General features: G+C 42.4%; 1 protein-coding gene across 3 annotated transcripts in view; it reads right to left on the bottom strand.

Moving 5' to 3' along the window:
- Positions 1–15,019, bottom strand: part of dock5 (dedicator of cytokinesis 5) — a 39,759-nt gene that overhangs the window by 23,009 nt on the left and 1,731 nt on the right. For all 3 annotated transcript variants that reach the window (XM_078250264.1, XM_078250262.1, XM_078250263.1), the window contains exons 2-14: positions 9,851–9,934; positions 9,593–9,633; positions 9,450–9,505; positions 9,075–9,171; positions 8,798–8,946; positions 8,535–8,670; positions 8,267–8,424; positions 5,155–5,236; positions 4,409–4,538; positions 3,679–3,751; positions 661–803; positions 371–496; positions 113–237 (exon numbers count right to left, since the gene is read on the bottom strand). In XM_078250264.1, coding sequence (XP_078106390.1) covers positions 113–237; positions 371–496; positions 661–803; positions 3,679–3,751; positions 4,409–4,538; positions 5,155–5,236; positions 8,267–8,424; positions 8,535–8,670; positions 8,798–8,946; positions 9,075–9,171; positions 9,450–9,505; positions 9,593–9,633; positions 9,851–9,934 — 1,400 coding nt within the window. The remainder of the gene's footprint in view (positions 1–112; positions 238–370; positions 497–660; positions 804–3,678; positions 3,752–4,408; positions 4,539–5,154; positions 5,237–8,266; positions 8,425–8,534; positions 8,671–8,797; positions 8,947–9,074; positions 9,172–9,449; positions 9,506–9,592; positions 9,634–9,850; positions 9,935–15,019) is intronic.

Here is a 15,019-nt window from a genome sequence, read left to right as displayed (position 1 = left end):
ATTAACAGCAGAATTACAAGAGTTGTTATAAGGAGATGGTAGCACAGGTAGTCACATAAGGTTTAATTAGAAAAAATAATAAAGATACGTTGCATTCACTGGTCTACTTTACCTCCACGGAACTGCCCTCATCATTGTGCACACTCAGTATGACCTCGACATTTTTCGGCGTCTTTTTTTTACCACGGTCAAACTCTCCCTGCAGCAAGGTTACGTAAATATCATTCCTCACGATTCCTGGAGGAAGGACAACAGGTGATCAGATCAGGTGGCTGTGCTGAGAATTTATCTCACAGCTTTGTAAGCAATTAAAATGGACATGGCCGTGGTGTATGTAGAGCAATGCCCAGCAACAAAGACTTCAATCCACCTGGGAGGATGATTTCTGGAAAGCCCATTTTCCTGACGATAGCTGTGCTGCGGTCCACAAAGTGGGGGTAGTCCTTCCTGACTTGGGCAAGGTCCCCTGGGAGGAGCTTCAGGGTCACAAACAGCCCTGCCGGCAAACATGCAAAGAAATTCAATGAGGCAGACACCAAAAGGACCCAGCCTGTAGACCTCTCACACACCATTTATTCCCCCTCAAAACAGAAAGGTCAATTTATAGTGAGCCACTTAAAATCACAGGGGAACACGCGGTCTGTGAGCACTTCGTTTTACCCTGGCCTTTGTGGTTGACCTCCCGCGTTGCAATGACTTTGTTGAAGACAGCAGTGAGCGGCTCATTCTCTCCTATGACTCGAGACGGCATGAGCGGCGACATGATGAGCTGCCTCTGACGGATGTAGGTTTCCATAGCTATCCTGGGGAAGAAAAGCATCGGGGTGAGTGTTAGAAAAATCTGCTGCGGGCATCTCTGACAGGTGACAAACAAATGGACAAGGGAGCTGCAAAAGCAATGTGAGGCTTTCAGGACATTTGACAACATGCACCATTGTCCCTTCCCACCTTCAATTATGGCGTTTTTCCATTACATGGTACCTGCTCGACCCGCCTTGACTCTACTCGACACACTGTGCGTCCGTTTTCCATTGCAGATTTTAGTACCGCCTCAGCGTGGCTGGTCGTTATATGCCGGCTCGACGCAAACACCAGCGCACAAGTATAAACATCAGGCCACTTGAGCTTGTTTTACAGTTCTGTGGAGGCTCCACGCAGAGCTTTCGCCGTATACTATGTAAGTGGCCTGATGTTTATACTTGTGCGCTGGTGCGTGCGTCGAGCCGGCCATGTGTGTGTGTGTACGTAGGCTATGGCGAAAGCTCTGCCTGGAGCCTCCGCAGAACTGTAAAACAAGCGGCGCCGCAGGAAACTGCCGTGACCTAACGCGACACACACACACACACACACACACACACAACGTGGAAGGTGTGTTGTTGTTGCCACTGCCAGAAGACACATTTAGTTTCAAATGAAGCTGCAGGCAGCAAAAAAAAAAAAAAAAACACAGCTGGCTAAACTATTTAAAAATAGCGGGTTTGTTCAGGACACCCCCGTCTGTCGCTTTCACGTCACCTTTTCGGCTGGCCTCAGCTCGCTTGGAACCTCGACTGAGGTGGTACTAAAAAAAGTACCTGTTAGCAGGTACCAGGTACTTTTTTTCGTAATGGAAAACCAAAAAAGGCGAGTAGAGTCGAGGCGAGTCGAGCAGGTACCATGTAATGGAAAAGCGCCATAAGTTCCTGATCTGCATTAATCTATATCCTCTTTACTGTACAATGTTTTATTTTTATTTTTTTTGTATCACTCTTACAGCAAGGAGGTTTCTGTGAATAGAGGTTAACACTGTAGAATATAAATTGAATTTGTATTTTGATAAATACCATTCAGTTTGCTGTAGTGGATACTGCACTGCGTGGATGTTTTTTGGTTTTTTTATGTTTTGAAACCATGTTTCAGAAAATGTGCTTAACCCTCATGTTGTCCTCGAGTCAAATTTGACCCGTTTTCAAAGTTTTTTTATAACAGAAAATATGGGACGTTGAAATAAGCGCTGAAAATGTAAAAAAAAAAAAAAAGTGGCCAAAACATTGAAAAAGTCACAAAAACGTCGGGAAAAAGCCATAAAAATATTGAAAAAGTGACCAAAGCGTTGAAAAAACCCCACAAAAACGTTAAAAAAATAAAAATAAAATACAAAAATGTAAAAAGCAACTTAAACAACAAAAGGGGGTTTTTATGGTGGACGGGAAGACAACACAAGGGTTAAGCAACAAAACGTTCTTCTTATGCCATTTCAATCTTAGAAATATATACTTTTTCCCATTGTTCATTGGAAAGCTCATTTAGTATAACCTTATTAATTAGTTATTAATTTGTAATAATCCAGTTCATGATTATGAGTGGTCACACAGTGTTAATGAAACATACATTCAATTTTCAAGGCTGGGAAGCTTAAACAGGTTGTTCTGTGGTACAATGTGTCTTTTGTAAAGAACATATTTGGAGAGCTAGCATTTATTAAGGAGCAGAGAATTGCATGTCCATGAAACGTTCAGTCACTTTTACAGAGGAAACCTCACATATGTGCAATCAGAAACTTTAGTCTGGATTAAAGCCCTCGAGATATTACCTGTATTACAGGTGAAAACTAGAATTACTGCCTCGCGGTTCCATTTTTTTTGGGCAAAATGTTAGATTAAATTCAACTTTATTGTCATTTAGCAGAGTACAGGTACAGAGCCAATGAAATGCAGTTGACATCCAACCAGAAGTGCAAAAGAAGCATTAAATACCAAAGTGCAGGTTGAGTACAGTATTCTGTGCAGTTACGTAGACGATAGAGATTAATTACTGTATGTACAACAGTGTATAGTTAGATAAATGCAGGTTTTCCAGATTACAAATGGAAGCTATCACTATATTGACATGTATGATTCCAGTGAGTCCCTAGGGAGGTGTTCCACGTCCAGCTGGGAGGAGGCCTCGGGGAAGACCCAGGACTAGGTGGAGGGATTATATCTCCAACCTGGCCTGGGAACGCCTCGGGATCCCCCAGTCGGAGCTGGTTAATGTGGCTCGGGGAAAGGGAAGTTTGGGGTCCCCTGCTGGAGCTGTTACCCCTGCGACCCGATACCGGATAAGCGGACGAAGATGGACGGATGGATTCCAGTGAATAATTTCCAGTGAGAAACATGCTGTCTTCACTTAAAGACTATTTTTTACATTTGACCGACAATCACCTGAAACTCAACGTCAGCTAAACCAATGAGCTGGTGGTGGACTACCAGAGGAACTGGAAAGAACCCACAGGAAGTAGTAGCCATGACTGTAGACAATGCTTCAAATATGGAAGTTGCTGCAAAGAAGCCACAAATTCTTAAACGCGTGTGCTTCACACACACCTTCAACCCGGGAGAGCTATACAATCACCACAGTTTCGAGATTAGAGTCACTTATTCAGTCTCCGATCAAATGTGAAATATGGTCACAGTCTTCCCTTTTCTGTTCCTGAGTTATAGCGTTGGATAATGGCCAGAAAAGCGTTTTTGAAGAACATTATGATGTCACAGTGACCCAAGTCTATATCCTCGACGTTCCACATGGAGGTAAAACATCAGGAAAATTTGGTTTAGATGTCAAGAATCAGTCGAGAAATTTTTGGGGCTATTCCATCTAGGAAATCAAGGTTGAGCAGGTTAACAGTATAAGACGTGTGACAACGTCAAGAAGACTCACTGCTGAAAGGGAATGAAATGCTGTTTGTCCTCATCGTCTGTTTTGCCATGGGCGATATCTGTAATGTCCATCACTGCAACGACAAAGGAAGCATCACAGTTAGCCCAGGATAAGCTAAGTTACCAGTGCAATGCAGTTTTTTGAAAGCAAAAGCAGGAGTTTAAGTAGTTTTAGAAGTTAATTTACTTACTATAACTTTTCTACTTCTAAAACAGAAGCTGAGCCAGGTGTTGGATCTCACTCACCTGTTGCCTTGGCACGGCAGACAGCCAGCATAGTGAAACAGATTGAGGGTTCTTGGTCTCCAGCTAGAAAATGCCTCTGAATTGTTCATTCCACCAAGCTCTTTTCCTAAAGTGATTGTTTTTTGGGTTGTTTTTTTTTCCCTGGCTATGAACAATGTGACTTCTGAGTGAAACATTCTTTCTGAATTTCTGGTTTCAGTCCATTTGCTGGAACACCCGAGGAAACCATTCCTCATCAAATCCACCAATCATCTGGCCACAAACAAAAGGACGGGTGCTATTTCCGCCGACTCCTTCGCCAAGTCAGAGTGGAGGCACTCTCTAGGTCAGCAAGCAGGTGTTTCCATTTCATTCAGCACATGGATGCTTCATTTTTACACCTCGACAGAACTATTCACGCAAATAAGGATTTATTCATTTTTTTGTTGTTGAGTTGACTTTTGTATTGCCTAAGCAAATATTAGGACATTTAAAAAGCAGCTCACCAGCCACACCAAATGGTCTCCTCAGTCCTCCCGTGTGTTTCTTGCCCTCTTTGAGCTCCATGCTGCCAACTCTGATGATCTGACACACCAGGAAGAGTCGCAGCCTCATCAAGTCACTGCTACTCAGGTCCTGGACGCAAGGAACAACCATATAGAAGACTTATTATGGCATATTAAGTCATTAGGTTCATTACATACAAAGGGCAGTGGACTGTACGTATCACTAGCCTGTTATTATGTGCATTCATGTGACTTGAGCTGCAGACCAGATGGCAAATATTACAGGATGAAAGCATGCAGTAAAACCCTCAAACATGTCGTTTTTTCCAGCATCTTTATGCGTACATTTTTCTGGAGGTTATTCAAGTCAAAGGAGTCTTGACTTGTGTACTTTAAAAGGAAGTAAATACAATGATAAAATGTCAGCACTTTGTCTTGGTGAATGTGGCGTTTACCACATTCTGACCCACTATTTCCTAGTGGCACACATGCAGGATAACACAACAACTTGTTTGCAAGAAACTGCTGAATGTGTCATTAACACAAACCGCAGCAATATAATGGAGACAAGTGTATTCAAATTTTTAAAGATGTACCGTGAATGTGAGCCATTCAGCGAAACTTCCAGCAAATTAAGAGCCACCCAGGAGCAAACTGTCCTCTTTGTCACAGATTTCAGGCAGCGTTTGGAGTGTTTAAATCCAAAGCAAAAGGGAATACAGTCAAGTGGGTTGGGATTCAGTTACCGTGAATAGAGCTGGCAGGTTGTTGAGTTTTTCAATTTCTTTAGGCATCCCCATACTGTCCCAGCGCACCAGGAAGTTTTCACTGCATGAATTTCAATGAGACTCACAGTTAGATATCAAATTATCTAAAGGCATCAGGAGAAATAGCAAAATAGAAGATAACCAATGTAAAAACCTTGCATTATTTTAATCTGTCCTACCAGATACAATCCAAAGTGTCAAAATAATTCTAAGATGATAGCATATTTTGAAAAGCTATAATGTGAGAGTATATCGATCATTCTCATAGCAGACATTGCGACTTGCCAAACACAGGTAATGGCAGAAAGGCTTGGCTTACTGGCATTACTAAAAGGAACACAGACATCCTTACTGGTATAAGTTCATATATAACGTTCCGGCTATGAAACGTTCAAATGTTTGCAGTTATAAAGGCCTACTGCCCCCTCTTCAGAGGGGTAAAAGGTCAGGAACAGCTACACAATCGTCCAGAAGGAGCTGGAGGGGACGGAGTGTTTTTTTTAATTTTCGCACCATTAACATTCACGAAGATGAACTTACTTTGTAGTCACTTTGATTTTTCTTTTCAGAGCTTCTTTTAATCACTTCCATTATTTATGCTGGCACCATTTTTGCCAAGCTTAGAATAGAGCCGTTAGTTTTCTACACCAGCAAGCAGAAGGAGCGGCAGCTTCATTAACACCTGAAACTAGTAGCCTTCCAGCCGGAGTATTCATTTAAAACATTGCTGAAGCCGCTACATTAGAGCTGGGCAGAGTTATGGGACAATCATGCACAACCTTAAGTCATTATTATTCTACAGCCATAGTATAACTTACTATATACTCTGTAACTTTTGCCACGATAATTGACAAAGTAGCAGTGATACTGGTGGTTATTTTGCAAAACTAAAGTTAGATATTTTATTAATTGTTATTAATGTTATATGTCTGACTTGGGAGGTACATCAATATCATTTACTGTCATATTAAGATACATTGTAATGTGAAGATTTGTGATTATCTTTGTCTCATGCAGGAACAAGCTCTACTTTTCCATGTCACATTATAATTCAATGAACCCAAATTGACAAATAACTTCAGCTTGATACTTAATTGTGAAATTAGAGCTGCAGTAGGTAGTTTTTTTTTTTTGTGTGTGTGTGTCATTGGGCAATACATTCATAATAATCTTTCAGCATTAGGGGTGCACGATATCAGAAAATGTCACGATTCGATTCAATATCGATTTTTGATTCAAAAACGATTCTTGATTAAAAAAAAACAATTCACAGTATTAGATGTAGTTACTTTTCTCATGTGATTGCAGTAGACATACAATTAAAATTGTTTTTTTATTTGAAAATATGAATCGATTTTTGGAATTCTATGAATCGATAGAGCTTGAATCGCAATATGAATGTGAATCAATTCTTTTGCACACCCATATTCAGCATATTGTAATTCAAGTGTTCTGAAAGACTTCTGCACCTCCTCCTTGGCTCTGTTTTCAGGATTTAGTAAATCTAGCCATCACAGGTGACTTTGGCCAATCGCAGGTCATTTCATAGATAGCAAGCGTTTCTATTGGCTGTTTGGCAAATGCAGAAGCGCATGCATGTCCATTCGGTGAAAGTTTTGTTTGCTGTAGCCTAAGGCTAAGGGCTGCAGGTAATTCAAGGCTAAACTATTAGATAAGAGACGTTACTGTCATCCATCTATATGCAGTACATATAGGAACACACTAGTACAGTAAGTAGTCCAGTTTAGAAGTAGTCCAGTTTATTGTCGAGGGAGCGGATATTTGCTGTGAAAACAGTCAAAAGAGCTGTTCTGCTCGGGTTGGCCCTAAGCGATAACACGAACACCGGCTCGTTTGTCGTATTTACGTTTCCTCTCACACAGACATGAGAGGAAACATACATACATAATACGCGTTGTTTTCACGGATGGGACCGCCCCGCTTCCCAGCATTGCACACTAGTGAGCTCACCACCAGTTTCTCTTCACTGACCACTGACAAGCAAAGAAAATACACCCTCCTACAACCGCGATGGCTACAGCTGATTGGACAAACTCGTCACGTGGGGCTGGCTGCTCCCAAATTTCAAAACCGACAATAATGGCGGCTCGTTCGGAATGCGATCTCGTATTTTACGAAAATAGTTCAGCGAAACGTGTTTCTGAAAACATTTTAAGCGAGAAATAGGCCATGCAGTTGCTGAATCTGTCTTCGTTTCAGATCGACAAAAGTCAGTTTGAAAGATTTTTCGTCAGCTTTTGAGAGGCAGCGAGCCGAGCCGGCCGCTCCTCATTTGCATAAAGTTGGCTGGATTCAACTTTATGCAAATGAGGAGCGGGCAACTCGACTTCTCCAAAGTCCCCCGCGACGTTACCAAAATGCATTGCACGGCTGCTCTCATAGAAATGAATGGGAAGCGGGGAAATGGAGGACCAGAGGCCGAAGCACCGCCTACTGCTGCCATCCGAGCAAAGATATGCTGGAGCAAACGTAAACGCAGCAGACCAGCTGGTAGTTTAGCCTTCTGCTAATCCTAGCTCATGGCTGCGGCTAATTGAAGTTCATGTTAATGAACTGCCATCGGGATGAAATGAATGATTAGTACTCGTAAATGTGTCTGTATGAAGCCGGTGCATGCCAGTGTTCGTCTGATGGGAGGGGCTGGACAGAGAAGGGAGAGCTGCAGAAGGAGGAGAAAATAGCTTGTGTCCGCTTTCCAAAGAAGTGCCTACAGATAGTCAGAAAGACCAATATGTGTCCAAATAGATAAAATGTCAAGTGAATAACAAACCTAAAAAAATCGTCTCTTGCTATTACCTTGACACTTTTCATTTCTGGAAATTACAGTTAGGGACCGTTCAACCGTTGGAATGGACCACCGGAGGAAAATAGGGGAGGATCATGTCTTTTTATTCTTTTTTGAGGGGAGGGTCACCCAACGTTTTTTAGTCTGGGGGGGGGGTACATACTTTTGTATTCATGAAAACAGCAACATTTCAAAGTGGCTTGTTTGGTGCATACTCTACTTCAAATTCTAGTTTTTTTTTTTATTCTGCCTCTTGCAGCTTTAAGAGAAACGTGAAGATCAAACCTGATGAATTCAGATTGGTCGGGGTCATACAGCGACATGAGCAGCTCAGCATCCTCTCCAATGTTGCATACAAAGTTCTTCAGGTTCATGAGTAGACTGTAGGTGTGCACCGTACTGAACAGGGTCTGACGCCTCATTTCCAGGTTCTGTTGCCGAGTCTGCAGAAAAGCAAAGCCCCAGGCAGTGCATGGACACAGAGATTAATTGAATAGACAGCTACTGTGGAGGAAAAAAAATGGGTGACAGTATGAACAAATTAAAATCATGCCTTTTCTTCTTGTATCCTGTCATCGACGCTGCGGGAAGCAGTCTCGTGTGCCCGGAACAGGCTGACCGTACTGGTCCGGTCAGGATCCAGGGTGTTTCCAGCTTCGTCTCGCACCACCAGGTCCAACCCCAGAATCCTGAGCAGCACGGAGGATCAAACAGCGCCAGTTGATTTTACAGAGAAACAGTCTAAATCAAACTTTACAATGGTGGTCATGTCACGAGGCAGTTCATTGTTGTACTACAAGGCAGCAGGATTCCTACCGGTTTCCATAATCAATCTTTGCTGTGACTTTCTTTTTGAGTTCCACAAGGTCATCCTTAGGCAGCGTTCCCGACACTATCTGAGATCGATATTCGATGAGGCTGTAGGCCATCTGCTGAACACCCCTGAACAGGGTCGTCTTGTTCGCCTGTCAGATAAAGATGTACACACTTATAACAATACACCCGTCAGAGGTATGAAACAAAACAAAAAGGAGAATCAGAGAAGTGCCCAGGATTATGTGTACTAAAAAACAGAGAGGTGATCAACACATACCACGTAGAGCTTGTGCCATATCTGTGCCCATTCCCTCAGAGTAGCCCCGAGCTCCTGCACCAGGGGTATATCTGCTGGAATAACTATTTCCTGCTGGCTACCAGCCACAAGGAGAGAATAATAAAAAAAAAGGTATTGGAAAGGTGGCCCATCACTCAAAGAGCACGTCACATAATTTGGACAGACTCAAGTGCATTTCTATACATGATAAATAGTTGGATGGTTTCCCTACACAGCCAAGAAAAGCATTACCGAATATTTATGGTAATTACAAGTTCACTGCTATGTTATTGGCAAATGACAAGGCGGGGCGGGCAAACCAAAAGCAAAGTGGATTATCACCATGATGATATGTTTACTGATATGTGATCTCACCCTGTTCCCTCAACCGAAGCCTCCTTTAAGTGGATGTAGGAAGCTGGGAAAATGCCCTGAGGAAACAATGAGGTAAAATAAAATCAGTATATACGCATCAGAGCATTGGGTATAGGATAATAGAGTGCTAATGATGCCCTTACCCTCTGTGATTTCTTGCGTAGCGTGTAGCCCCTATACCAGCCTGAAGAAATATGAATTAACAGAGACATGTGTAAGAGTGAGGGAGAGGCAGTGAACGAGACACGAGTGATGACAACGTGGCGGACTCATTTACATTGTTATGCGTTGCATATCAAGCACCGGTTAGTTCAACATTTGGATTTAAAGTTCCTGTGTCAGCTTGCTTTAGAAAAGTAGAAGAGGGATGAGTCGGGGCCTGTGCGTTCAGGCATGCTCACCTTCCAATTTCTCGAGTATGTGCACCGTGTCCCCCACCTGCAGGCACAGCTCCTGCTCACCCCGGGGCTCATAGTTGTAGATTGCTGAAGGACAAAGCAGGATCGTTTCAACAGGAGAAACACACACAACATGCAATAAATACTGTTACACAAGTTTTGTTCCTACTTGACGTCAAGTTAATGATGAAAAACTCTAGATCCCCTTTCAATCACTCATTGCATAGAGGTTGTTTTTTTGTTTTTTTAAGTTCTGGATCAGAGGTTTGCAGTTTCTCCCAGGAAAAGGTAACCAATCTTGACCTTTGATTTATTCCTTATCTTACTGCTTTTTGTAACAGCAGGCTGTATACTCGTGCAGCAGGCCTGTGTGACTCAAACCTTTAATGCATTTTGACGACTCTTAATTGAAACAGATGTCCTGAGGCTGTGTTTAACGTTCCAGTAAATGGGACTGTGCTAGAGCAGGTAGCTTCAGAGTAGTGAAAAAAAAAAAAAAAAAAAAAAGGGAGGAGTGGAGCTAAAATGGCGATGGCAACTCACCCTTCTGATATCATCAAAACGCTGCGGCCTTTGGTCAATAGGTACACTCTGCAGGTTGTGCTTCTGCCAACCGGCTCACCTGTGAGCCCTGCCCTTCCCTTCACGCAGTTATTAACCTAACAGCTTTCCTGGAGGCGACTCCTGTCTTTCCTTTTTAACTCTTGAACCCGGTCACATATGGGAGGGATCACACAAGAATACGTCTGCGCGGGCACACGAAAGCACGCACACACCTACGTACACACACACACACACACACACACACACAACCAGACAGAAGTTGCAAAACAGAAACCTTGGCAAACAATACTGTAGCAAAGGTCTTTGTCATGACTTGAGGGAGCAGCAATAGAGAGCAGCCACTCTCATAGTCAGATAGAGGAACTATGAGCAGAGCTCTGCCCTGACTTGCATGGTGATAATGCTTGTTGCTGGAGGCTAGATTTCACAGCACGATTCAACTGGCTCGGCTTATCACACTTCAGTCTGAATACCAAAACTTGACAAAACTGTGTGAATGTGGCTGCCTGGATGTTTCTCCATGACATCCTCCACACAAGATAGATTTGCCAGGACTTATCTTCTCCACACGGATCAGTTTTTAGGTTAAGACTGCGTTTGTGTAACCAGCCCATGGTGCTCTTAAAATATTAGGTTAGACCCAAATGGCGGAGATGTTGTTAGGATATCATCTGCGCAGGTTCACGTGTGATTGACGCCTCACTGTGAGATCCCTCATCATAAAGGAAAACAAACACTGAAACTTAGATGGGTTCAGAAACACTGCCACCTATACCTAAGACCAATGACACCTTTCTTACGTTCTTTTTTTTTTCTCCCAATAAATCAACAGTTTAAATGTTCCCTCACATCACAGTTTTGGTATCTCTAAGTTCTGACCTTACAAACCACTTTGATTTGAACAGAAAGTTCAGGCCTTTGGAGCTAACACAGTGACATACTGTGTGGATTGATTGCAAAAGATGTTCCTGACACACTGAAAATTCTCTCACCAGGAAATGATTTGTGCAGCCGGAACAATATCGAATAAAACGTGCACTGAAAAAAAAAAATGACATCTGCCTCTGGTCATGCCGAGAGTGACAATGGTCCATTCACCAACTTGACACAGTGTCTGGGCCTGGCAACAGCGTGGCAACATGCCAGTGGCAGGCACCCAGCTGAGTGTGTTGTGATGCCACGCAGTCTAAACTAAAGGCAACATTAGCTGACTGTGCTGCCAAGGCACAGCTCATCTGTACAACTCTGAGACACGCCATCTTCCTCTTAAACTTGAAATGCAGAGTCTGAAGCCTGCTGCTGTAAATTCCCATAAAGCCTCAATCTGTGCAGGTTCAAGTTAATGTGCATACTAATGTTAAATCAAAGCCAGTCAGCCTGATTCACTCTAAATGACTTATCACAGAAGTGGATTAGACAACAATTAAATAACACCACGGCTGAAAGGTTTGAGCAGCTGCTGGCGGCTCATCACAGCTAACACGTCTCAATGAGAATCCATTGTTTTCGCTGACTGGCTGGGTGTGAGAGTAAAACTATTCCAAGTTATTATGGCCATGAAAACAAATACAAACAATATGATGCAAGATGCAACCAATCCTTGCACATACAGATCGACAGGTCCACTTAATAGATTCTGATTCTCAGCAGGAAAAGCCTTCAATCAAACACATGCAAGAAATGAAATCTTACAGCTTGAAATGGGGCAGACATATGCCATGCTAGACAAACAGATTCTGATTTAACAAACATCGCTCCACTTGTACAGTAGAGCTTGTAAGCAAAACATGTTACATCCCAAACTATCAAATACATAAACAATCATCACAATAAATAGGGTCATATTTTAGTTTAAAATCAATGAAAGACAGGAGGTAGTAGATTTTAAAAAAACGGCATTTATTATGAATTCGTAAAGGTCTTTAGTAAGTCACCATCCAGCGATGTATCATATATCTCAATATATCTATCACGTACAATGCTACCAAAGTAGGGAAAGACACAGTATATCTAAAAAGGAAGAAGAAAAGAAGTCATTAGGTAAAAGAGAGTCTATTAAGGTTTGTTTTAGAGCCAGTTCTCCTTAGGCAGGATATTTCTAAACATAAATGCCTCGGCAGAAAAGCCTTTCGATTCCCGTCTACCGTCTAGACAGCCGGAGACGATCTGGAGCTCTTAAAACTGCTCCAGCTAATAAGTCCTTATATGTTATCCATAAATCAGAGAGATAATTCTCAAGTTCAAAGCTAATAGGGCCGAAGGAAATTAGACCAGTATGGGCTCATCTTTTAATTCTAGTTAAAAACCCTGCTACAAAAGAAAATTACAATTGCCTTCTCTTGATGGAGAAAGAAAAAAAAAGCACCAATGTCTTCCTCCAGGTTGCCAAATTCTACTACTACTCTGAAATGAAGTCAGAGTTTTAAAAGGCATAACTAAACATCCGGCCATCTGATCAGTCAATCAAAACTGAGAACACTTCACTCACTGGCAGAACAAACAGGGGTGTGTTGATTGCGAGCTACGGAGGCCGCAAATTCAACAGCTTTATATTTGGTTTGCTAATACGATGTACGCGCAGTACCTGCAGACCAAACAACTTATTGGTTATTTATTGCATAATATTACAAAGTTGTGGCTCAGTACTTGAAAAAACACTGTACACACGACCACAGTGAGTACAAGCATAAGTCTTTATGACTTCAGTGGCTCGAATGGCACTTCCTTAAAGAAACTAAAAAGGTAGTGCTGCTTGTGACCAATTGTAAAACATTATGAGTACATTATTGAACAATGGATGTAGATATATATATATATATATATATATATATAAAAGGTTGATGGCGTTTTAAGCCCCCAACGTCTCCTTCCAGGCAGTGCTGTGACCGTAGACTTCAAGGCACCTAACCCTAACCCTAACCATTGCATAATCGACTTCAAGGCAGCGCTGTGACCATTGACTTCAAGGCACCTAACCCTAACCCTAACCATTGCATAATCCTAGTGCGTTCCAGGCAGCGCTGCCTGGAAGGAGACGTTGGGGGCTTAAAACCGATAAAGCCGATAAACCACCTGATGCCTCAGTGAAGTAGGAGACATCTTGCAGCGTTTTAACATTGGAAATGAAACATATTTGCATATTCAAGATATTAACTTTTCAAAGAGGGAGAAAAAGCTGATGCACTTTTAAGAATTTTTGACTAGTTTATTGACTTTCTTGGTGGAAAAACCCCTATCAGACACAAATTATTATTCAACCCACAGAACTTTAATATGTATAAAAACATTTTTGGAAGGGCTCTTTAAAGAGCACTCCACCAATCTAGCACTGTATTCACTCTAACATTGTTTGATATATGATGTACGGTTTAAAAAAAAAAAAAAAGAAACTACTAAAACTGATCAAAATTGAAGTAGCAGAACCAGAGATATTCTTCCTTCTTGTCAAAACCTGGTGCCTACATACCCACAATGCAACTCAACTGCCGCCAGTTCGGGTAGAGATTGGGTTGCGTTATTCTGGTAGCAGATAATGTAGCCTCAAGCCGCTAGGCTCAAGCAGAGCTCAAGCTTCAAAGAGAAGAGGGCTACAGAGGTCTGTTAAGGCGCTGACACACAGAGCCGATTATCGGCCGTCGGACAGTCTGGCGAGGTCGGTGACTCGAGTCTGTTCGGTGTGTTCCGTGCCGCTGTCCGTCGGAGGAGCCGTCGGCCTTCATTTTGGCCGACCCGACATGCTCAGTCGGATACAGGGTAGTCGGGACTCACCCGGAAATGGCGAGCGGATGAGCCTCTCAAAATCTGACGAAAATCCTTTAAAAACTGACCTTTGTCGATCTGAAATGAAGACAGATTCAGCAACTGCATGGCCTATTTCTCACTTAAAGTGTTTTCAGAAACACGTTTCGGTGAACTATTTTAGTACAATATGAGATCGTAGTCTGAACAAGCCGCCATGACAGTCTGGCTGTGAATTTCCGGAGAAAAAAAGACCCACGTGACGCGTTCGTCCTATCAGCTGCCGGTTTTCATTTTCTGGGAAACAATACAAAGAAGGGCCGCCTGCTGCTATGGAGACGTATTACGCGCAGAGCGTACGCTCAAGTCGGCGTCGCCTTAGTGTTTTGAGGCATTTTTTTGGACCTCGGGGACCCGACTGATCAGTCCGACTGCCTTTTCTGCCGATGGTCGGCCGTCTGGTTGGTGTGTAACCTCTCTTAACCACACTTCTTTCTGACTCCCCAGATTTGTTTTCATTTTCAAACTTGCAGTCTTCAGCACCAGCCGACGCTGACTCAAACGACACTTTTTTTTTTTTTGCTTTATAGGAGCTTTTTTCACATATTCAGTGTTCCACAAACAATGTTCCCACACTTAACAGATGTCTAAAGTTAGTGGAGTTTCCCTTTAACTTCCTGGATTATTGGTATTTGGTAAGGGCATTAGTTGGCAAGAAATGTGTCATGTTGTTCATGTACGCTGTCAATAAAAATGGCCAGCTATATTTGGGTTTTGAAAAAAAAAATAATAATAATGTTCACATGACTGCTCATTGAGACCAGCCCCTGAAATCTAATAAAGCCATGGGATGTCATTATGGATGCAAAC

The sequence above is a fragment of the Sander vitreus genome, chromosome 5 (assembly GCF_031162955.1).
Source record: "Sander vitreus isolate 19-12246 chromosome 5, sanVit1, whole genome shotgun sequence".
Taxonomy (NCBI): domain Eukaryota; kingdom Metazoa; phylum Chordata; class Actinopteri; order Perciformes; family Percidae; genus Sander; species Sander vitreus.
Note: the sequence above shows the minus strand (reverse complement) of the source record. Positions and strands in the feature narration are given on the sequence as shown.